The sequence below is a fragment of the Trachypithecus francoisi genome, unplaced genomic scaffold, assembly GCF_009764315.1.
Source record: "Trachypithecus francoisi isolate TF-2019V2 unplaced genomic scaffold, Tfra_2.0 Lachesis_group12, whole genome shotgun sequence".
Lineage (NCBI taxonomy): Eukaryota > Metazoa > Chordata > Mammalia > Primates > Cercopithecidae > Trachypithecus > Trachypithecus francoisi.
In genome coordinates, this window is record NW_022681457.1 from 66191979 (window position 1) to 66215121 (window position 23143).

At 42.9% G+C, this 23143-nt stretch overlaps 1 protein-coding gene across 5 annotated transcripts in view; it reads left to right on the forward strand.

Annotated features, from left to right (window-relative positions):
- The window catches only part of ZFP14 (ZFP14 zinc finger protein), a 46454-nt gene extending 26174 nt beyond the window's left edge, over positions 1-20280 (forward strand). For 3 of the 5 annotated variants that reach the window (XM_033225971.1, XM_033225973.1, XM_033225972.1), the window contains exon 5: positions 15039-18139. In XM_033225971.1, coding sequence (XP_033081862.1) covers positions 15039-16405 — 1367 coding nt within the window. In that variant the 3' untranslated portion in view covers positions 16406-18139. Of the gene's footprint in view, positions 1-13330; positions 13634-15038; positions 18143-19921 lie in introns of those variants that run through there. The other 2 variants (XM_033225975.1, XM_033225974.1) reach the window with 2 other exon arrangements.
- Positions 20281-23143: the final 2863 nt, after the last annotated feature.

Sequence of the window (23143 nt, forward strand, 5' to 3'; positions counted from 1 at the left end):
AATCAGGGTGCCAGGTTCTGGTGAAGTCTCTTTTCCTGGCTTGCAGGCAGCTGCCTTCTTGCTGTGTGGCACAGAGAGAGAAAGAGGCCACTCTCTTCCTTTTTTTTTTTCCTTTTTTTTTTTTTTTTTTGAGACAAGGCTTCACTCTGTTGCCCAGGCTGGAGTGCAATGGTACCATCACAGCTCACTGCAGTCTCGAACTCCTGGGCCCAAGCAATCCTCCTGTCTCAGCCTTCTGAGTAGCTAGGTTTACTGGCACATACCTCCACACTTAGCTATTTTTAAAAAACATTTTTTGTAGAGACAGAGATCTCACTGTATTCCCTAGGCTGGTCTTGAACTCCTGGGCTCAAGTGATGCTCCCACCTCAGCCTCCCAAGATGCTGGGATGACAGGTGTGGGCCACTGCACCTGGCCTTCTTCCTCTCCTTAAAGGCCAGTAATTCTAGTGGATTAGGACCCCACCTTTAGGCCTCATTTAACCTCAATTACCTCCTAAAAGCCCCATCTCCAAATACAGTTAGGGCTTCAACATTCAAATTTTGGGGAACACAGCTCAGTCCATATTTAGGACCCAGTTTCTTCCCAGCTTCTATTATGATTAGGTTGATATGTCTTTCATTGGCTATAAATATATTCCTTCATTTATTTGGCAAGTACTTGAGTGCCTAGTGGGAACTAAGTGTTGTGCTGGAAGCTAGTGAATGAGACCAATGAATGTGATTGATGTGAATGAGACCAATGGGTCCCAGCAATCATGTTGTTTCCATCTTAATAGGAGTAAGGACATTAAGTAAACAAGTACACCAATACGTAACACTAGGTAGCAACAAGGATTAAGAAAAGTAAGAAGGGCCAGGCGCAGTGGCTCACACCTGTAATCCCAGCACTTTGAGAGGCTGAGACGGGAGGATCACTTGAGGCCAGGAGTTCGAGACCAGCCTGGCCAACATTGTGAAACCTGTCTCTACTGAAAATACGAAAATTAGCTGGGTGTGGTGGCACACGCCTGTAGTCCCAACTACTCAGCAGGCTGAGGCAGAAGTATCGCTTGAACCTGGGAGGTGGAGGTTGCAGTGAGCCGAGATCACGCTGCTGCATTCCAGCCTGGGCAAGAATGGAAGTCGGCAAGTAGAGAGGGATATTTTAAATAGGGTGGTCAGGACATTTTGAGGAGGTGATACTTGAGTAGTGACATGAAAAAAGAGCCCAGGCCATATGAATATCTAAAGCAACGACATTCCTGGCAGAGAATAGCAAATACAAAGGCTTTGGGTGGGGAGAGGGGAGCTTTGTATGTTTGAGGAACTGCAAGAAGCCCAAGATGATTAAGATGCTTATTCAAAAGGTAAGTGAAAGGTGTAGAAACAAGATAATGTTAGGCAAGAGCAAGATCATGTAATGGTTTGTATATCATAGGAGAAGGCATTTGACTTTTTTTTTTTTTTGTGATGGAATCTCGCTCTGTTGCCCAGGCTGGAGTGCAGTTGCGCGATCTTGGCTCATTGCAACCTCCACCTCCCGGGTTCAAGCGATTCTCCCACCTCAGCCTCCAGAGTAGCTGGGATTTTAGGTGCCCGCCACCGCGCCTGGCTAATTTTTGTATTTTTAGTAGAGACAGGGTTTCACCAGGTTGGCCAGGCTGGTCTTGAACTCCTGACCTTGTGATCCACCCACCTTGGCCTCAGCCTCCCAAGTAGCTGGGACTACAGGCGCATGTGCATGCCACCACCCATGGAAAATTTTTGCATTTTTTTGTAGAGACGGCGGTTTTGCTATGTTGCCCAGACTGGTCTTGAACTCCTAAGCTCAAGTGATTCTCCCACCTTAGTCTCCCAAAGTGCTGGGATTACAGGCATGAGCCACTGCACTCAGCTGCATCTGACATTTTTTATTTTAAGTGTGGTAGAAAGCTGCTGGAGATTTTTGAGCAGGGGAGTAACATGAGCTGTTTTTGTTTGTTTGTTTGTTTGTTTTCTTTTTTTTGAGATGGAGTCTTGCTCTGTCATCCAGGCTGTAGTGCAGTGGAGTGAGCTCGACTCACTGCTGAGCTGGGTTCAAGTAATTCTCCTGCTTCAGCCTCCCGAGTAGCTAGGATTACAGGCACACACTACCACACTCAGCTAATTTTTGTATTTTTAGTAGAGATGGGGTTTCACCATGTTGGTCAGGCTGGTCTTGAACGCCTGATCTCGTGATCCACCTTCCTCAGCCTCCCAAAGTGCTGGAATTACAGTCATGAGCCACCACACCCGGCCTACATGAGCTGATTTTTAAATATCACTCTACAAGCTGGGCGCGGTGGCTCAAGCCTGTAATCCCAGTACTTTGGGAGGCCGAGACGGGCAGATCGTGAGGTCAGGAGATCGAGACCATCCTGGCTAACACGGTGAAACCCCATCTCTACTAAAAAGTACAAAAAACTAGCCGGGCGTGGTGGCGGGTGCCTGTAGTCCCAGCTACTTGGGAGGCTGAGGCAGGAGAATGGCGTGAACCTGGGAGGTGGAGCTTGCAGTGAGCTGAGATCCGGCCACTGCACTCCAGCCTGGGCAACAGAGCAAGACTCCGTCTTTAAAAAAAAAAAAATCACTCTACAGAAAATAGATTGAATAAGGGCATGATGGATCATTGGAAGACCCACTAGGAGGCTATTTCATTTGTTCAAATTGAAGATGATAGTGGTTTTGCTGAGAATGGTACTAGTGGGAGGTTGAGAGAAAATGTTAGATTCCTGATAGGTTTGCCTGGTACATGCTGGGCTGCTCTTCTCTGAATACTTCCCTTACCACGCTTGGACTGCAACAGCCTGCACCAGGCTGCCCCCATCAATGGAAACAGCATCCTATCCGCAGTGTTGGTAAGGAAGATCTTTTTCTTTTTCTTTTTCTTTTTTTTTTTGGGGAGATAGGGTCTTCTCTGTTGCCTCAGGCTGGAGGGCAGTTACATGAACATGTCTCACTGCAGCCTTAACTTCCTGGGCTCAAGTGATCCTCCCACCTCAGCCTCCTGAGTAGCTGGGACTACAGGTGCACACCACCACACATGGCTGATTTTTAAGCAGTTTTTGTAGACACAGTGTCTCACTGTGTTGCTAGGTTGGTCTAAACCTCCTGGCCTCAAGGGATGCTCCCACCTTGGCCTCCCAAAGTGCTGGTATTACAGGTGTGAGCCACTGTGCCCAGCCATTTTTGTCTATTAATTGATGTATTTTATCCATCTACATTTCATTAATTTTCTTATGTATTTGGATTTAAATCTGCTGTCTTCCCAGTATTTTTCTGTTTGCTCAATATGTTCTTCCTTTTTTCATTCTCCTGCCTTTTTTGGATTAATCAAGCATTTTTATTCTAGTTTTTCCTTTTATAACATGATCGTTATACATACATTTAGTTCTCTTCCTGTGGTTGCCTTAGAGATTAACAAATACATTATTTACTTATTGTATTGAACCTGCAATTAGCTTCTTTATATCTTTCTCAAACTTGTAGGGATCTTAATAGATTTTTTTTTTTTTTTTTTTGAGACAGAGTCTGGCTCTGTTGCCCTGACTGGAGTGCAGTGGCACGATTCAGCTCACTGCAAGCTCCACCTCCCGGGTTCATGCCATTCTCCTGCCTCAGCCTCCTGAGTAGCTGGGACTATAGGCGCCCACCACTATAGGCGCCCACCACCATGCCCAGCTTTTTTTTTTTTTTTTGTATTTTTAGTAGAGACGGTATTTCACCGTGTTGGCCAGGATGGTCTCGATATCCTGACCTTGTGATCCAGCAGCCTTGGCCTCCCAAAGTGCTGGGATTACAGGCATGAGCCACTGCACCTGGCCGGATCTTAATAGAATTTAAAAAAATTTATTCATTTATTTATAGAGACAGGGTCTCACTCCATCACCGAGGCTGGAGTGCAGTAGTGTGATCATAGCTCACTGCAACCTCAAACTCGTGGGCTCAAGCAATTTACCCACTTCAGCCTCTTGGGTAGGTAGGACTACGGGTACACACCACCATGCCTGGCTAATTTGTTTTATTTTGGAGATGGGGGTCTCACTGTGTTGGCCAGGCTGGTCTTGAACTCTTGGGCTCAAATGATCCTCCTGTCTCGGCCTCCCAAAGTACTGTGATTACAGGCATGAGCCACTGTACCCAACCCTTAATAGTAGTTTAATTCCTTTTATGTGTCCTCAGTTTTTTGTGCATTTGTTGTCATATATCTTTGTGTGTGTGTGTGTGATATACAGTCTCACTCTATTGCCTAGGCTGGAGTGAAGTGGTGGGATTCTGGCTCACTGCAACCTCTGCCAACTGGGTTCAAGTGATTCTCCCACCTCAGCCTCTTGAGTAGCAGGGACTACAGGCATGCACCACCATGCCGGCTAATTTTTGTATTTTTTAGTAGAGACAAGGGTTTCGCCATGTTGGCCAGGCTGGTCTTGAACTCCTGATCCCAGGTGATCCCCCCCACCTCAGCCTCCCAAAGTGCTGGGATTACAGGCGTGAGCCACTGTACCCAGCCACGTTGTCATGTATCTTAATTCCACATTTTAATCCCCACAGGGCATTAATTTCTAATTGTAATATGTAGTGAATGTTTGTTTACATTTGCCCACATATTTACCTTTTACAGTGCGCCTTATTATTTTCTGCATTGCATTGCTTTTGTCTGGAACCATTTTCTGTGTACCCAAATAACTTACTTAGTATTTATTTTATTGTGCCCACTGGCAATACATTCTCTTAGGTTTTATTAGAAAATATATTTATTTCGTCTTAATTTTTTTTTTTGAGACAGAGTCTTGTGCTCTGTCCCCCAGGCTGGAGTGCAATGGCACTATCTTGGCTCACTGCAAGCTCTGCCTCCCGGGTTCACGCCATTCTCCTGCCTCAGCCTCCTGAGTAGCTAGGACTACAGGCGCCCGCCACCACGCCCGGCTAAATTTTTTGTATTTTTAGTAGAGATGGGGTTTTACCACGTTAGCCAGGATGGTCTTGATCTCCTGACCTCACGATCCGCCTGCCTCAGCCTCCCAAAGTGCTGGGATTACAGGCGTGAGCCACCGTGCCTGGCCGTTCATCTTAATTTTTGCAGGGTACAAAATTTTGTCTTTATTTTTGTGGAGAATAGAATTCTGAGTTGGCAGTTATTTTCTCTTAGCGAATATCTTCTCCTTGTCTTCTGTCTTTTATTTCCATTGAGTAGTAGTTTGTCACTTACATTGTAACTCCTTCAGAGATAATTGTTTTAGAGGTATTTTTTCCCTTTAGCTGCTTTTAGGATTTTTTTTTTTAACAGATTGGTGTGCCTACTTTTATATTGCAGTGAAATGTAAAAATCCCAATTATATTGTGGTGTAGTTTTATAGTGTGGTGGATATTGTGGTGTTATCTGCTGGAAGTATTTAGGAAGTTTTTTTTCTGTTTGTTTGTTTGTTTTAAAGACAGGGTCGGCCGGGCGCGGTGGCTCAAGCCTGTAATCCCAGCACTTTGGGAGGCCGAGACGGGCGGATCATGAGGTCAGGAGATCGAGACCATCCTGGCTAACACGGTGAAACCCCGTCTCTACTAAAAAAAAAAATACAAAAACTAGCCGGGCGTGGTGGCGACGCCTGTAGTCCCAGCTACTCGGGAGGCTGAGGCAGGAGAATGGCGTAAACCCGGGAGGCAGAGCTTGCAGTGAGCTGAGATCTGGCCACTGCACTCCAGTCCGGGCGACAGAGCGAGACTCCGCCTCAAAAAAAAAAAAAAAAAAAAAATAAAGACAGGGTCTTGCTTGGATGCCCAGGTTGGAGTGCAGTGATATGATTTTAGCTCACAGCAGCCTCACCCTCTTGGGCTCAAGTGATCCTCCTACCTCAGTCTCCCAAGTAGCTTGGACCACAGGTGTACACCACCACACCCAGTGAACTTTTGTATTTTTTTAGAGATGGGGTCTCCCTATGTTGCCCAGGATGGTCTCAAACTCCTAACCTCAAGTAGTTTTCCCTCCTTGGCTTCTCAAATTGTTGAGATTACAGGCCTGAGTCACTAGGCTCAGCTAGGAATTTTTTTAAATCTTGGGTTTGATGTCTTTTGTCAGTTTGGGAAGATTCTGGTTACTATATCTTCAGATAGTGTTTGTTTCTCATTTTTGTTCTTTTCTCTGTGTGAGTTACACATATGTTAGACACTTTAATGTTGTTCCATGTATCTTTTGCGTTCTTTTCTGTTTTTTTTGTGTGTGCTTTTTTTTGTTTGTTAAGATGGAGTCTCGCTCTGTCGCCCAGGCTGGAGTGCAGTGGCTGGATCTCAGCTCACTGCAAGCTCCGCCTCCCGGGTTCACGCCATTCTCCTGCCTCAGCCTCCCGAGTAGCTGGGACTACAGGCGCCTGCCACCGCGCCCGGCTAGTTTTTTGTATTTTTTAGTAGAGACGGGGTTTCACCGTGTTAGCCAGGATGGTCTTGATCTTGTGACCTTGTGATCCTCCCGTCTCGGCCTCCCAAAGTGCTGGGATTACAGGCTTGAGCCACCGCGCCCGGCCCTGTTTTTTTTTTTTTTTTTGAGACAGGGTGTGACTCTGTTGTCCAGACTGGGGTACAGTGGCACAATCTCAGCTCACTGCAGCCTCCACTTCCCCGGCTCAAGCACCACCAAACCCAGCTACTTTTTTTTTTTTTTTTTTTGTATTTTTAGTAGAGGCAGGGTTTCACCATGTTGCCATGTTGGCCATGCTGGTCTCAAGCTTGTGGAGTTTGAGTTCAAAGCAGTCTGCCCGCCTTGGCCTCCTAAAGTGCTGGGATTACAGGTGTGAGCCACTGCGCTCAGCCTATCTGTTGTTCTTTTTTATTCCTTTCAACCTTGATATTTTCTTCAAATCCATGCCTCTATTCACTAGTCTTCTCGTGTGCTAAGTCTAACCTGTTGTTAAAGCTACCTGTTAGATTTTTAATTTTCATTTCAACATTTGTATTTATATATAATATATAATATAAAAATCATATATTTTATATATATATATATATTTTTTGAGACAGAGTCTTGCTCTGCCACCCAGATTGGAGTGCAATCATGTCATCTTGGCTCACTGCAACCTCTGCCTCCTGAGGTTCAAGTGATCCTCCTGCCTCAGCCTTCCGAGTAGCTGGGATTACAGGTGCACACCACCATGCCTGGCTAATGTTTAGTAGAGATGGGGTTTTGCCATGTTGCTCAGGCTGGTCTCAAACTCCTGAGCTGAGGTGATCTACCTGCCTCGGCCTCCCAAAGTGCTGGGATTACAGGCGTGAGCCACTGTGCCTAGTCTGTAAGTTCACATTTTCAAAGAGCATTAAAGAAATTAATTAAACTGGTATATTATTCTGATAAAATACAACTTTTTTTAGTTCTAGAGGAGAATAAATTATGTTCTTCCTCTTTTTTTTTTGAAACAGAGTTCCCCTCTTATAGCCCAGGCTGGAATGCAATGGCGTAATCTTGGCTCACTGCAACCACTGCCTCCTGGGTTCAAGTGATTCTCCTGCCTCAGCCTCCCAAGTAGCTGGAACTACAGGCACGTGGCACCACACCCGGCTAATTTTTTGTATTTTTAGTAGAGATGGGATTTCACCGTGTTGCCCAGGCTGGTGTTGAACTACTGACCTCAGGTGATCCACCCACCTCGGCCTCCCAAAGTGCTGGGATTACAGGTGTGAGCCACCATGCCCGACCCTCTTCTTGTTGAATAGAATTTTCCACTGAGATACAGAGTCAGAGCATTGATAAAAAAAAAAAAAATACAAGCCAGCTTAAGTTCCACCTCTTGTTTCTGGGATATCCTGGGGAGGAACCAGTTGCTGTTATTTCCTCTGAGGCTGCTTCTTCCAAAGCAGGTACAGCACTTCCTACGGGAGGTCCCAGAAGGTTGCAGCACAGGTGGGGTCAAATCCTGACTCTGGAGTTCAAGACCAGCCTGGCTAACATGATGAAACCCTGTCTCTACTAAAAATACAAAAATTAGCAGGGCATGGTGGTGCATACCTCTAATCCCAGCTACTTGGGAGGCTGACGAAGGAGAATCACTTGAACCCAGGAGGCGGAGGTTGCAGTGAGCCGAGATTGCACCACTGCACTCCAGCCTGGGTGACAGAGTGAGACTTCATCTCCAAACAAACAAACAAATAAAGAAACAAACAAAAAATCCTAACCTCCCTGACTGTCCTGATAAGACATTCTCCAGAACCTACATATCAGGGAGTCAGCTGGTGTTACCCTGATAATTAGGAGCTGGGCATTCTGATCTCATGAAGGCCAACTTGGACTAAAGGGGTCAGCTTCCCAGGTTTATCAGTGACAGCTATATATTTGTGTATTTGTGGCTTGAACATGGCAAACAGAAGTATCGACTCAAGTACCTACCCAGTCCTTTAAAAATGTACTTAAAAGCCAGTTACACAATTTCATTTAAAATGACATGTCGATCCTTAATTCCAATCCCTGTAGTATTATTGCATGGCACCCAACTACTTATATTTCTGTTCTGTAGGCTTTGCCTATTCTAGGTGACTGGTGACCAAAGAAAGCCATTAGAAATTGACTTTTCGAAGGGAATATGTGTGGGCAAAGAGAAAGAAGACTTTTTTTTTTTTTTTTTTTAATCACTCTGTTGCCCAGGCTGGAGTGCAGTGACACAATATTGGCTCACCTCAACCTCCACCTCCGGGTTCAAGTGATTCTCCTGCCTCAGCCTCCCGAATAGCTGGGGTTACAGGTGCATGCCACCACACCCAGCTAATTTTTGTATTTTTAGTATGACAGAGTTTCACCATGTTGGCCGACCTCAGGTGATCTGCCCACCTCAGCCTCCCAAAGTGCTGGGATGACAGGCGTGAGCCACTGCGCACAGCCTGATTTCATTTTTATACTCAAAGATAATTTGGAGTTTTAGGTTTTATAAAATGTTCTGGGCCACTTTAAATATAATTGAGTGCTTTCTCAAATTTTGATAATCTTCAAAATAATTTTTGGAGTGAGTCTTTCTTTTTCTTTTTCTTTCTTTCTTTTTTTCTTTTTTTGTGAGATGGAGCCTCGCTCTGTTGCCCAGGCTGGAGTGCAGTAGCACAATCTCGGCTCATTGCAACCTCTGCCTCCCAGTTTCAAGTGATTTCCTGCTCCAGCCTCCCAAGTAACTGGGACTATAGGCACCTGCTATCACACCTGGCTAATTTTTGTACTTTTAGTAGAGACAGGGTTTCACCATGTTGGCCAGGCTGGTCTTGAACTCCTGACCTCAAGCAGTCTACCCGCCTCGGCCTCCCAAAGTGTTGGGATTACAGGCGTGAGCCATTGTGCCCAGCCTTGATTACTTTTTCTATACTTTGTTAGTAATCAGCCTTGGTTGTCATAGTAGTCCGTTATGATTTTCAAAATATTCTGTTTTGTTATTTACTGGTGTCCAGAACTATATTATTTCTTTTTTTTTTTTTTGAGGTGGAGTCTCGCTCTGTCGCCCAGGCTGGAGTGCAGTGGCCAGATCTCGGCTCACTGCAAACTCCGCCTCCTGGGTTCACGCCATTCTCCTGCCTCAGCCTCCCGAGTAGCTGGGACTACAGGCGCTCGCCACCTCGTCCGGCTAGTTTTTTTGTATTTTTTTAGTAGAGACGGGGTTTCACTGTGTTAGCCAGGATGGTCTCGATCTGCTGACCTCGTGATCCGCCCGTCTCAGCCTCCCAAAGTGCTGGGATTACAGGCTTGAGCCACCGCGCCCGGCCAGAACTATATTATTTCTACAACTTCACCCTACTTGCAAGCTGACAAGTTAGCTTGCCATAGTGTCATGGATGCTGGCAGGAAACACACACTGTCAGTCAAAGACAAAGGATTTGATTGTTGTCAGCACAGCCAGCAGTTCCTCCTTGCTTGCAAGTCACATGAGGCTGATACGGATGGGTCTAGATAGTTCCTGAGCATGCAGTGAGCTGCCTTATAGAAAAGGAACACTGAGCTTAGAGAACCCAAATCATTCATCATGGGCAATAAGTGTACGTAGCCTTAGCTTGGAAGGAGACATTACCTTTATTATCCTGAACAAGCAAGCAAACCTGCCTATTGATCCAGAGAGAGACATTATCTCTACCTTGCAAGGCTGTTTGTTATAGTATAGAAATATTCTTGAAAAGATATCCCAGAACAAAGGTAGGTAGTGCTTCTGCCAACAAGATGTACAAAAAACGTGAGAGTGGCTGGGCGCAGTGGCTCATGCCTGTAATCCCAGCACTTTGGGAGGCTGAGGCAGGTGGATCACGAGGTCAAGAGATCAAGACCATCCTGGCCAACATGGTGAAACCCCATTTCTACTAAAAATACAATAAAATTAGCTGGGCATGGTAGCCTGCGCCTGTAGTCCCACCTACTCGGGAGGCTGAGGCAGGAGGATCGCTTGAACCTGGGAGGCAGAGGTTGCAGTGAGCCGAGACTGTGCCACTGCACTCCAGCCTGGTGACAGAGCGAGACTGTCTTAAAAAAAAAAAAAAAGAGCTCTATGGTGAGTTGTCACTGAACAGCTAGTGGCCATTTTTTATTTTGTTTGAATGCTTTCCTTTTTCTCTTGTTATCTTAGCTAATGGTTGTGTTCCACTGATTGTTTTTGTTTTTGTTTTCCAAACAACCTGGGTTTTTTGTTTGTTTGTTTTGAGATAGGTTGTCGCTCTGTCACCCAGGCTGGAGTGCAGTGGCATAATCATGGCTCGTTGCAATGTCTGCCTGCTGGGCTCAGATGATCCTCTTTTTCTGAGCCTTCCGAGTAGCTGGGACTATAAGCAAGCACCACCATGCCTGGCTAATTTTTTGTAGAGATAGGGTTTTACCATGTTGCCCAGACTGGTCTTGAACTCCTGGGCTCAAGCAATCCTCCGGCCTCAGCCTCCCAAAGTACTGGGTTTACAGGCATAAGTCATCATGCCTGGCCAACCTGGATTTTTTTATATGTGACTTTCATTTCTGTTATCTAATTAATGAAATTCTGCTTTCATTTTAATCTATTTCTTCATTCTTTGTTCCTCAGTATACTTTGTTGTTCTTTTTGTAACTTTTGAGTGGGATACTCATATTTTCCTTCATTTCTATTACTCTAAGAATTTAAAAGTATCTATGAATGTTCTTCTAAGATCTGTAGCTATTTTCATAGGTTCTCTATAATGTAGTATTTTTCAGTATTACTGTTCTATATTTAGGAAAGAGTTTTAAAATCTGAAGTGAAGATGTCTTTTGGTTTCATCATTTTGTTTTTTCCTATTTTGTTTCACAGTGACCACAAACTATTCTTTGGGTCATTTCACCAGTTTTACACATTTATACTATAGTCACAGAAAAAAATTCTCCTCTCCTATACCATCTCAACCCATGTCTTTGCTTACTTCATTCAGCATTTTAGATTTTCTTCGTGAAAGTACCCCATCTGGATCATGATCTTCGAGCCCACATCCAACATAGCCTTTATTTTTACTCTCACGCATTCAGGTGACCCCAGACGTCCTTCCATTTTTGATAGTCATTCTGCTGTACTTGATGTTTACCATGACTTTTTGCTCAGGATTTCATAAGCCTTTCAATGTTAGCATGATTGAAAAAAAAAAAACCTTAACTTGCGTTGGCTACATGGGAATGGATAGCACCACACAAGGGAAGGATGTGAAGGAACAAAAATTTTGTTTTGTTTTGTTTTGTTTTGTTTGAGATGGAGTTTCACTCTTACTGCCCATACTGGAGTGCAATGGCACGATCTTGGTTTACCTCAACCTCCGCCTCCTGGGTTCAAGCGATTCTCCTGCCTCAGCCTCCCGAGTAGCTGAGATTACAGGCATTTGCCACCACGCTTGGCTAATTTTGTATTTTTAGTAGAGACGGGCTTTCTCCAAGTTGGTCAGGCTGGTCTCGAACTCCCAACCTCAGGTGATCTGCCCCCCTCAGCCTCCCAAAGTGTTGGGATTATAGGTGTGAGCCACTGTACCTGGTCAACAGAAGTTTGAGTAAGTGTAGAATTGATAAGTAATAGTATAAATTCTAGCGGAGGTAAGTAAATCATTATAATATGGTATAAAGCAGCAGTCCCTACCTTTTTCACATCAGGGACCGGTTTTATGGAAGACAATGTTTCCATGGACTGGGGTGGGAGAAAATGGTAGGTGGTTTTGGGATGAAACTGTTCCACCTTAGATAATCAGGCATTAGATTCTCATACGGAGTGTGCAACCTAGATCCCTCGCATACACAGTTCACAATAAGGTTCACGCTCCTATGACAATCTAAAGTCACTGCTGATCTGACAGGAGGTGGAGCTCAGGCGGTCATACTCGCTCACTGGCTGCTCACCTTCTGCTGTGCAGCCTGGTTCCCAACAGACCATGGACTGGTCTGTGGCCCAGGGGTTGGGGACCTCTGGTATTAAGATTAGAGGCAGATAAATATATTAATGACTATATAATTATGAGAATTAAACTGGTAATATGTATTTGGGATTTGTTAATTAATGGTGATAATAGAGATTGTTTCTGCCCCAGGGGTAACTCAAGGATAACACTTAACAGACTAACTAGGCTAACAGAATAATATGAGAAAATTAATAAACATATTCAAAAATTGGAGAAAGAGTTATAAATATGAAAAAGAATGTGCATGGCCGGGTACAGTGTCTCACACTGTAATCCCAGCACTTTGGGAGGCCGAGGCGGGCAGATCATCTGAGGTCAGGAGTTCGAGACCAGTCTGGCCAACATGGTGAAACCCTGTCTCTACTAAAAATACAGAAAAATTAGCCAAGCCTGGTGGTGGGTGCCTATAATCCCAGCTACTGGGGAGGTTGAGGCAGGAGAATTACTTGAACCTGGGAGGCAGAAGTTGCAGTGAGCTGAGATTGTACCATCGCACTCCAGCCTGGGCAACAAGAAAGAAACTCCATCTCAAAAAAAACAAGAAAAGAAAAGAGAGTTTGCTGAGAGTGTTGCTATGGTTTGAATGTTTGTCTCCTCCAAAACTCATGTTGAAACTTAATCCCCATGGGTGGGACCTATAAGGGGTGAATGGGTCACAGGGCTTTCATGGCTTAATGGATTAATGAGTTATTATGGCAGTGGGACACATGGCTTCGTAAGAAGCAAAAGAGACACCTGAACTAGCACACTCAGCCCCCATTACCCATTGATGGTCTGTGCACTGCGTTGGGACTCTTCCGGGTCCTCACCAGCAAGAAGGCCCTCACCAGATGCAGTCCCTCAACTTTGGAGTTCTCAGCCCCCATAATTGTTAATAAATAAACTTCTTAATCTGTCAGAGTAGAGTAGAAATAATAATAATACATTCCTTTTCTTTATAAATTACCCATTTTCAGATACTTCGTTATAAGCAACAGAAAATGGACTAAGACAAGCATAAAGTGCATAGACTTAAATAGGGCCAGCAGGACTAGCCTTTGTGAAGAAGTGATTTTGATTTGAGGCTGAGAATGAAAACCAGCTAACCATGCAGTGTCAGAGGATTCCTCAAAGAAGGAGCAGCCTGTGAAGAGTCCTATTTATTTGGAACAGTTGTGGGGCATTTTGTGCGTTGAAAGAGGCCCAGTATGCTATGGACAGAGAGAATAAATGGGAGAAGAGATTTGTTGACAAGCAGCAGCTTTATTATTTATGCTCAGGTATTTATATTTTATTCTAATGGTAAAGAGATAGCATTGAAAACATTTAAATAGAAAGACTCAAATATTGATCAGCATCCCAATGATTTCTTGAAGAATGTAAACAAGAACAAAACAATTACTTGCCCAGGACTTTGTCCTATAGATGGTTTCAGTCAGTGAAAAACACATCTGCATAGTTTAAACAAATCTCTAGGTGATTCTTATCCACACTTAAATCAGGGCTTCACTGATTTGACTTGCTTTCCTAATCACTAGCGCTACCTGCACTCCTGGACTCTATTTGCTATGTTTGCCTTGCCCTTTTTCAAAATGATGAGAGTGCAATCTGTCCCATGGTACACATTAGCAGAATAGTGACAAAAGAATTGTGTATAATGTAGAAGATGATTAGCTCATGAGTAATTGTCCTAGTCCAGTGGAGCTAGCTTAGTAGAGGTATATTTATAATGTTCAGTAGGAAAAACAAAGGCCTTCCATATGATGCTTTATTATCAGGAGCCATTTCACCTCTGTTTTAAGAAAATTAATAATAAATGTCTGCACCCAGGGCTCCCTCCCCAGAGGAATGTACCATCAACCTTGCATGGCCTCTTATCTAAAGACAGGCTTCAATTTACCTTACTCCCACCTTAATGACGTCCTCACTGGCTCTGGCCTTTATTTTCAAGTGCAGTGTCTCAGGACCTGAAGTCTAGCATTGCTTCTTTATTTTTGTGCATTTTAATACACATGAAGTGGATTGTAGCCATGCTGAGCTGCCTTTTAGTTTATCCCTTTAGATGTCAACTAGTGTTCTACTGATTAAAGATGCATAGAATTGGCTGGGCATGGTGGCTCACACCTGTAATCCCAGTACTTTGGAAGGCTGAGGCAGGCGGATCACCTGAGATCAGTAGTTCGAGACCAGCCTAGCTAACATGGTGAAACCCCATCTCTGCTAAAAATACACACAGAAAAATTAGCCTGGCTTGGTGGTGTGTGCCTGTAATCCCAGCTACTAGGAAGGCTGAGGCAGGATAATTGCTTGAACCTGGGAGTCGGAGGTTGTAGTGAGCCGATTGTGCCACTGCACTCTAGCCTAGGTGACAGAGCAAGAGTCCGTCTCAAAAAAAAAAAAAAAGATGCATAGAATTAAGTGTTCCTGCTCCGGGCCTATTTTTCCTCTGAACACAGTAATTTTTTAGTGTATACTTTTGTAGAAGATAAAGTTTTTTAGGTACACATATGTAAGATTGTGGCAGAAATGTGTATGTTTGAGATCTGTCTCATCCATTCAGCTTGTAACAGGCATTATTTTAGTGCCTTTTATTTCTTTACAGAAGTTTTTTTGTTTGTTTGTTCTTTGTTTTTTCTTTTCTGGAACAGGAAAACAGTATGTATTTGCTTTCTTGTTTTCTTTCAGATTTGGAGTCCAGATACAAGACCAATACTTTATCTCCAGAAAAGGACATTTATGAAATATATTCATTTCAATGGGATATAATGGAAAGAATTAAAAGCTATAGCCTTCAGGGTTCTGTTTTTAGGAATGATTGGGAATGCAAAAGCAAGATTGAGGGGGAAAAGCAACAACAAGAGGAATATTTTGGGCAAGTGAAAATTACCTCTGAAAAAATGACCACTTACAAAAGGCACAATTTTCTTACGGAGTATCAGATTGTTCATAATGGAGAAAAGGTGTATGAGTGTAAGGAGTGTAGGAAGACCTTTATTCGTCGCTCAACACTCAGTCAACACCTGAGAATTCATACTGGTGAGAAACCTTATAAGTGTAAGGAATGTGGGCAGGCCTTTAGACAGCGTGCACATCTTATTCGACATCACAAACTTCACACCGGTGAGAAACCCTATGAATGTAAGGAGTGTGGGAAGGCCTTTACAGTGCTCCAAGAACTTACTCAACATCAGAGACTTCATACGGGTGAAAAGCCCTATGAATGTAAGGAATGTGGAAAGGCCTTTAGAGTACATCAGCAACTGGCTCGACATCAGAGAATTCACACTGGTGAGAAACCCTACGAATGTAAGGACTGTGGAAAGACCTTTAGACAGTGTACACACCTTACACGCCATCAGAGACTTCATACTGCTGAAAAGCTCTATGAATGTAAGGAATGTGGGAAAGCCTTCGTATGTGGTCCAGACCTTAGAGTACATCAGAAAATTCATTTTGGTGAGAAACCCTATGAATGTAAGGAATGTGGGAAGGCTTTTAGAATATGCCAACAACTTACTGTTCATCAGAGTATTCATACTGGTGAGAAACCCTACGAATGTAAGGAATGTGGGAAGACTTTTAGATTAAGACAACAACTTGTTCGCCATCAGAGAATACATACTCGTGAGAAACCCTATGAATGTATGGAATGTTGGAAGACCTTTAGTAGTTACTCACAGCTAATTTCACACCAGAGCATTCATATTGGTGAGAGACCCTATGAATGTGAAGAGTGTGGAAAGGCCTTTAGATTGCTCTCACAACTTACTCAGCATCAAAGTATTCACACTGGTGAGAAACCTTATGAATGTAAGGAATGTAGAAAACCTTTTAGACTGCTCTCACAACTTACCCAACATCAGAGTATTCACACTGGTGAGAAACCTTATGAATGTAAGGAATGTGGTAAGGCTTTTAGACTTTATTCATTTCTTACTCAACACCAGAGAATTCATACTGGTGAGAAACCCTACAAGTGTAAGGAGTGTAAGAAGGCCTTTAGACAGCATTCACACCTTACTCAACATCAGAAGATTCATAATGGAATTTAATAGAAGAAAGCCTTCAAATGTATATGATGTTACAGAACATCAGAAAATTCATTTTTGAGAAAATGTGTTCCATGCTCAATTCCAAACATAATAAATTTTATATTAGAGAAAGAATATGTTGATTTAAAAGCCTTCCAACACCATTTAAACATGGTTTATCTTCAGCAAATTCCTATGAGAATAATGTAATGAATGTAGGAAAATCTTTAGCCTTATCTGTCATTATCTTCCTTTCTCCACTTTATTACCAGTGTGATTTATTGGACAAGATACTAAGCTTCTGTGCCTCATTTTGCTGACTTGTAAAATGGTAATAATAGTACTTATATGTATTAGTTATTTATTGCTGTGTAATACATTACCACAAATGTAGTAGCTTAAAATAACATACATTTATATCTTACAATTTGGATCACAAGTATAGGCATGACTTAATTGGGTCCTCTGCTTCAGGGTCTCTTGCAAGGCTACAGATTTCAGCCAGGGCTGAGGTCTCATCTGAAGGCTCAACTGGGGAAGGATCCACACCCATACTAACATCGTTGTTACCTAAATGTATTTCCATGAGGCCTGTTGCATTGAGATTCTTAGTTTCTAGCTGGCTGTTGGCTGAACACTGACTGCAGTTCCTGGCCACAATAGTCTTATCAACATGGCTGCTTGCTTCATCAAGGCATGCAAGCCAAAAGCGGGGAGAGTCTGCTGGCAAGATGGAAGTTACAATCATGTGTTATCTAATCGTGGAAGTAACATTCCCTAACCTTCTACTGGTAGAAGTAAGTTACTAGGATAGCCCACACTCAAGAGAAGGGGATGATACAAGAGTGTGAACAGGTCCTGGAGACAGGACCATTGGGGGGCCTTTTTAGAGTCAGCCTGTCACACTGTGGAATAGGATTGTTGCAAGGAGTAAGTAGTTAATACTTGGAGGAATCACAGTCATATAGCATGTATTCTGTAAATATTATCTATAATTGTTGTCATTAATATTAGTGAATTCACATAAAAGGAAGATCTATAGATATAATAAATGTAGATATGCCTCCTGTCACCTCTCAGAAATTATTAAACATAATTTATTCTAGGTAAAATCTAGATTGTAGTGAATGTAGGAAGTTCTTCAGCACTTGAGCTGCATTAGAAATTTCATGCCAAAAAGAAACCCTGTGAATTTCGTGAATGTGAGGTCATTAGTAGTACAGCTGTTGAATTAGAGAGAAACAGGAAATGATTTTCCCATAATTCCAAAAAGCAAAAGGCTTACAATCCCTCTTGTCTGACCACAGTTCAAAATTAATTAGAAACTATCAAAAACGTGGCTTAAAAGAAATGAACCACCTAGGAATTTCATATTATTGTGTATATTTATGTGTGTGTATAAAACTGCTGTGGAAAAGAAAGAAAACATCATTCTATAAGTATCTTCAACCAGTAGGAGTTGTTTCAAGTTGAGTTTTTGATGTGATCCCACCAGTAATTTGATAGTTTACTTGATTGTGGCTGCATAATTTGGTCACCTATGAAAGATGCTAGAGCACCAATTTATATATATATTTTTTGAGATAGGGTGTCACTTTGTCCCCCAGGCTGGAGTGCAGTGGCACAAGCATAGTTCACTATACCCTGTTCCTCCTGAGCCCACCTCAACCTCCTGAGTAGCTAGGACTACAGGTGTGCACCACTGTGCCTGGCTAATTAATTCATTTTTTTTTTCTTTTTTTTTTTTTTAGAGAAAGGATCTCACTGTGTTGCCCAGGCTGGTCTTGAACTTCTGGGCTCAAGTGATCCTCCCTCCTTGGCCTCCAAGGGTGCTGGGGTTACAGGCACGAGCCACCACACCCAGCCCAATTCATTATTCTTGAAATCAGTAAATCAGAGGAAAAATTGTCATTTCGTTTCCTTTTTCCACGTGAACCAAATTTCAGGGTCACCAGAAGTTCATCAGATTCAAATGGATTTGGCCTGGCACAGGGGCTCATGCCTGTAATCCCAGCTCTTTGGGAGGACAAGGTGGGTGGATCACTTGAGGCCAGGAGTTCAAGACCAACCTGGTCAACATGGTGAAACCCTGTCTGTACTAAAAATACAAAAATTGGCCGGGCGCGGTGGCTCAAGCCTGTAATCCCAGCACTTTGGGAGGCCGAGACGGGTGGATCACGAGGTCAGGAGATCGAGACCATCCTGGCTAACACGGTGAAACCCCATCTCTACTAAAAAATACAAAAAACTAGCCGGGCGAGGTGGCGGGCGCCTGTGGTCCCAGCTACTTGGGAGGCTGAGGCAGGAGAATGGCATAAACCCGGGAGGCGGAGCTTGCAGTGAGCTGAGATCCGGCCACTGCACTCTAGCCTGGGCGACTGAGCGAGACTCAGCCTCAAAAAAAATAAATAAATAAATAAAAAATAAAAAATAAAAAATAAAAATACAAAAATTAGCCAGGCATGGTGGCACGCGCCTGTAGTCCCAGCTACTTGGGAGGCTGAGGTGGGAGGATCGCTTGAACCCAAGAGGCAGAGTTTGCAGTGAGCTGAGATCGTGCCACTGCACTCCAGCCTAGGTGACAGAGTGAGACCCTGTCTCAAAAAAAAAAAAAAAAAATTGAATGGGTTTTTCTTTTTTAAAGAAGTCTAATAAGTCCAGAAGGAATTATAGGATTAGAAAAATCACCATTTTCTAGACCTTAATGGAATAATGGATCCAGAAGACACAATCTTCAATGGGTACTACAACTAATAGGTGAAACTTCTTTTTTTTTTTTTTTTTGAAACGGAGTGTCGCTCTGTCGCCCAGGCTGGAGTGCAGTGGCCGGATCTCAGCTCACTGCAAGCTCCGCCTCCCGGGTTTACGCCCTTCTCCTGCCTCAGCCTCCGGAGTAGCTGGGACTACAGGCGCCCGCCACCTCGCCTGGCTAGTTTTTTTGCATTTTTTAGTAGAGACGGGTTTTCACCGTGTTAGCCAGGATGGTCTCGATCTCCTGACCTCGTGATCCGCCTGTCTCGGCCTCCCAAAGTGCTGGGATTACAGGCTTGAGCCACCACGCCCGGCCAGGTGAAACATTTTATAGCGAGATTTTTATGGTGGATTTATCAAGCTGGCCACCTCTAAACCCTTTGATCTATTTTAACCTTAATAAAAATAGGTCTATCAGACAACACACACACTTCCTGACATAGTGCAATAAGAAGTCTACACCACCATCTACAAAGCCTTATTGCTGGAATAATGAACTGAAAGAAGGGGACTAGATAGAACAGTGTATGGTCATCCCTTGGTATCCATGGGGAATTGGTTCCAGGATCCTCCAGTGATGGTAAAATCTGAGGATGCTCAAGTCCGTTGTATAAAATGGCATCGTATGTATTTGCATATTACCTACTCACATCCTCCTGTATACTTTAAATAATCTTTGGATGACTTATACCTAACACAATGTAAATACGATGTAAATAGTTGTTATACTGTATTTTGTTTGCAATTTGTATTATTTTTATTGGTTTTTTTTTTTTTTTTTTTGAGTATTTTCTATTTGAGGTTGGTTGAATCTGCACATATAGAGGGCTGGCTATAAAGGGCACCACAAGGAAGAAGCCAAACAGATCCAGAATGTGTGAAATTCTACAGAGCAAATTACCTGATTTCTTCAACTAATACGTGGCATGAAAATACAAGGGGAAGGGCAACCATTAACAGATTAAAAGAGACTTAAAGAGACATGTCAACTAAATTCAGTATGTTGGCATTACTTGCAGCCGGTTTGAACAAAACATAAAAAGCCATTTTGGAGACAGTGGGGGAAGTGTGGACATGGATTAATATTAAATGATATTTACATATATTAATTTGGTTAGGGATGATGTCAATGTGATTATAAAAAATAAAAGATCCTATGTGTTAGAGATACATACTATGAAATGACGATTGACACATTTGGATTAAAATATTCCAGCAAAAGAAAAATAATTGGCAAAGAGAGCTGGGAACTAAATTGGCAACATGTTGATAATTTAAGTGGAGTGGTTTGTTCATGGAGATTTATTGCTCTAATATTTCTACTTTTGTATGTGTTTGAAATTTCAATAATAAAATGTTTAAAATGAAAACCAAAATTATAGACTATGTAGAAATGAATGACAGTGAGATGCCTGCACATCTAACCTTATCAGATATCATCAAAGTTCTGTTCAGTGAGAAATTAATACCCTGTAATGTGGTAAGGAAATCTTATTTGTGGATACAGTCTTCGTCTTCTTCACTTACCCACAGCAGCAACACCAGGCCTGTCACACAGATGAATGTGTTGAGGGAATGAATAAGCATTTCCGTCAAGAAAAAGGAAACAACAAAATAAAACCAACCCAAGTAAAGAACAGCCAAGTGGCCAGGCACGATGGCTCATGCCTGTAATCCCAGCACTTTGGGAAGCCACAGTGGGCGGATTACCTGAGGTCGGGAGTTTGAGACCAGCGTGACCAACATTGAGAAACCCCGTCTCTACTAAAAATACAAAATTAGCCAGGCGTGGTGGCACATACCTGTAATTCCAGCTACTTGGGAGGCTGAGGCAGGAGAATCACTTGAACCCGGGAGGCGGAGGTTGCGGTGAGCTGAGATCGTGCCACCGCACTCCAGCCTGGGTAACAGAGCAGGAGTCTGTTTAAAAAAAAAAAAAAAAAAAAAAAAGGAACCGTCAAGTACAGTAGAAAGTAGAAATTAAGAGAATAGAGGCCGGGCGCGGTGGCTCAAGCCTGTAATCCCAGCACTTTGGGAGGCCGAGACGGGCGGATCACGAGGTCAGGAGATCGAGACCATCCTGGCTAACACGGTGAAACCCCGTCTCTACTAAGAAATACAAAAACCTAGCCGGGCGACGAGGCGGGCGCCTGTAGTCCCAGCTACTCGGGAGGCTGAGACAGGAGAATGGCGTGAACCCGGGAGGCGGAGCTTGCAGTGAGCTGAGAGCCGGCCATTGCACTCCAGCCTGGGCGACAGAGCGAGACTCCGTCTCAAAAAAAAAAAAAAGAGAATAGAGAATATTAGACTTGATTCAATGTTAATAGTGATTAGATTTTGGCATTATAATCAAGGAAGAGAAAATGAAAATACATGAATATTGATGATAAAAGAGACACAATTCTAGATTATATCAGGGAGATGTTTTAAATTATAAGGCAAAACTAGGCTGGGCACAGTGTCTTACGCCTGTAATCCCAGCACTTTAGGAGGCCGAGGTGGGTGTATCACTTGAAGTCAGGAGTTCGAGACCAGCCTGGCCAACATAGCAAAACCCCATCTCTACTAAAAATACAAAAATTAGCCTGTCATGGTGGCGGGCACCTGTAATCTAAGCTACTGGGGAGGCTGAGGCAGGAGAATCGCTTGAACTCAGGAGGCACAGGTTGCAGTGAGCCAAGATCGCACCCCTGTACTCCAGCCTGGGTGACAAAGTGAGACCCAGTCTCAAAAATAAATAAACATAATATGGTAAAACTATACATGCACACATGCACAAACATGTATATTCATTCCAATACAAGTAAAAATGTAGAAGGATTACATTTTTCCCCCAAAGGAATATGTTATTATAATTAACTGACTGTAGAACCCAAATAGATTAACAAAAAATGTGTGTGTGTGTGAACTCCCTGTTTAAGTAAAAAATCTGATACTTATAAAAACTTTAAGGAATATCCTAAAAATTTTACCAATTAATTCTGCACAGCTAAAATAATCCTAATAAAAATTAGATGAAGATAGCTTCTGAAAGCAAAATCTAGACCACCTTCATTATGAAGATTCTGTTTTTCACAATTCTAAATAAAGTTTATTTAGAATTTATTACAAAATCTATCTTTGCTAATAGGTCAGTGTTTCTTTTCCCAAGCACCAAATACCTCCAGAAGGCCTGTGTTTGACCCCTAAATTCAACATTCTCCAGAAGTTTGCTTCAAGGAATACTAATTCTTGATGGTATTTGAAAAAAAGATTTCTTGGGAAAATAGGCAAATGAAGCAAAATATAAAATATCTACTTTTGGCCAGGCGTGGTGGCTCACGCCTGTAATCCCAACACTTTGGGAGGCCAAGGCAAGCAGATCACCTGAGGTCAGCAGTTCGAGACCAGCCTGACCAGCATAGTGAAACCCCATCTCTACTAAAAGTACATAATTAGCTGGGCATGGTGGCGGGTGCCTGTAATCCCAGCTACTCAGGAGGCTGAGGCAGGAGAATTGTTTGAACCCAGGAAACGGAGGTTGCAGTGAGCTGAGATGGTGCCACTGCACAATTGCCTGGGCAACAAGAGTGAAACTCAGTCTCAAAAAAAAAAAAGAAAAAGAAAAAAAAAGAAAAAAAATCTACTTTTGAGGAATTCAAAGTATATATGCTCAGTTTGTCAAAGATTTAGTAAAGACATTTTTATTTAACTAAGTGTATCTCAAATTTATTGTGGAATTCTCAGTCCCAATATCTGGAATAGGAACTGCTTTGGTAGATGCTGCCATCACCATAATAAATGTCTTCAAGGGTATAATTTTAGACATTATGGTGAGTGGTTGTATTGGGGGGTAGTAAGTCAGGGCAACTTTTTGCCGCTCACATCATGCTCTGAAAGTAGCTACCTGCTTTAATGGATGGTTAGTGCTTTTCTATAGAATGGAAAAGATTCCAGCCTGATCCTTGATGTTTGTATTAAACATGCTTATATATAATATTAAACAATGATTAAGGACATAAACGAGTT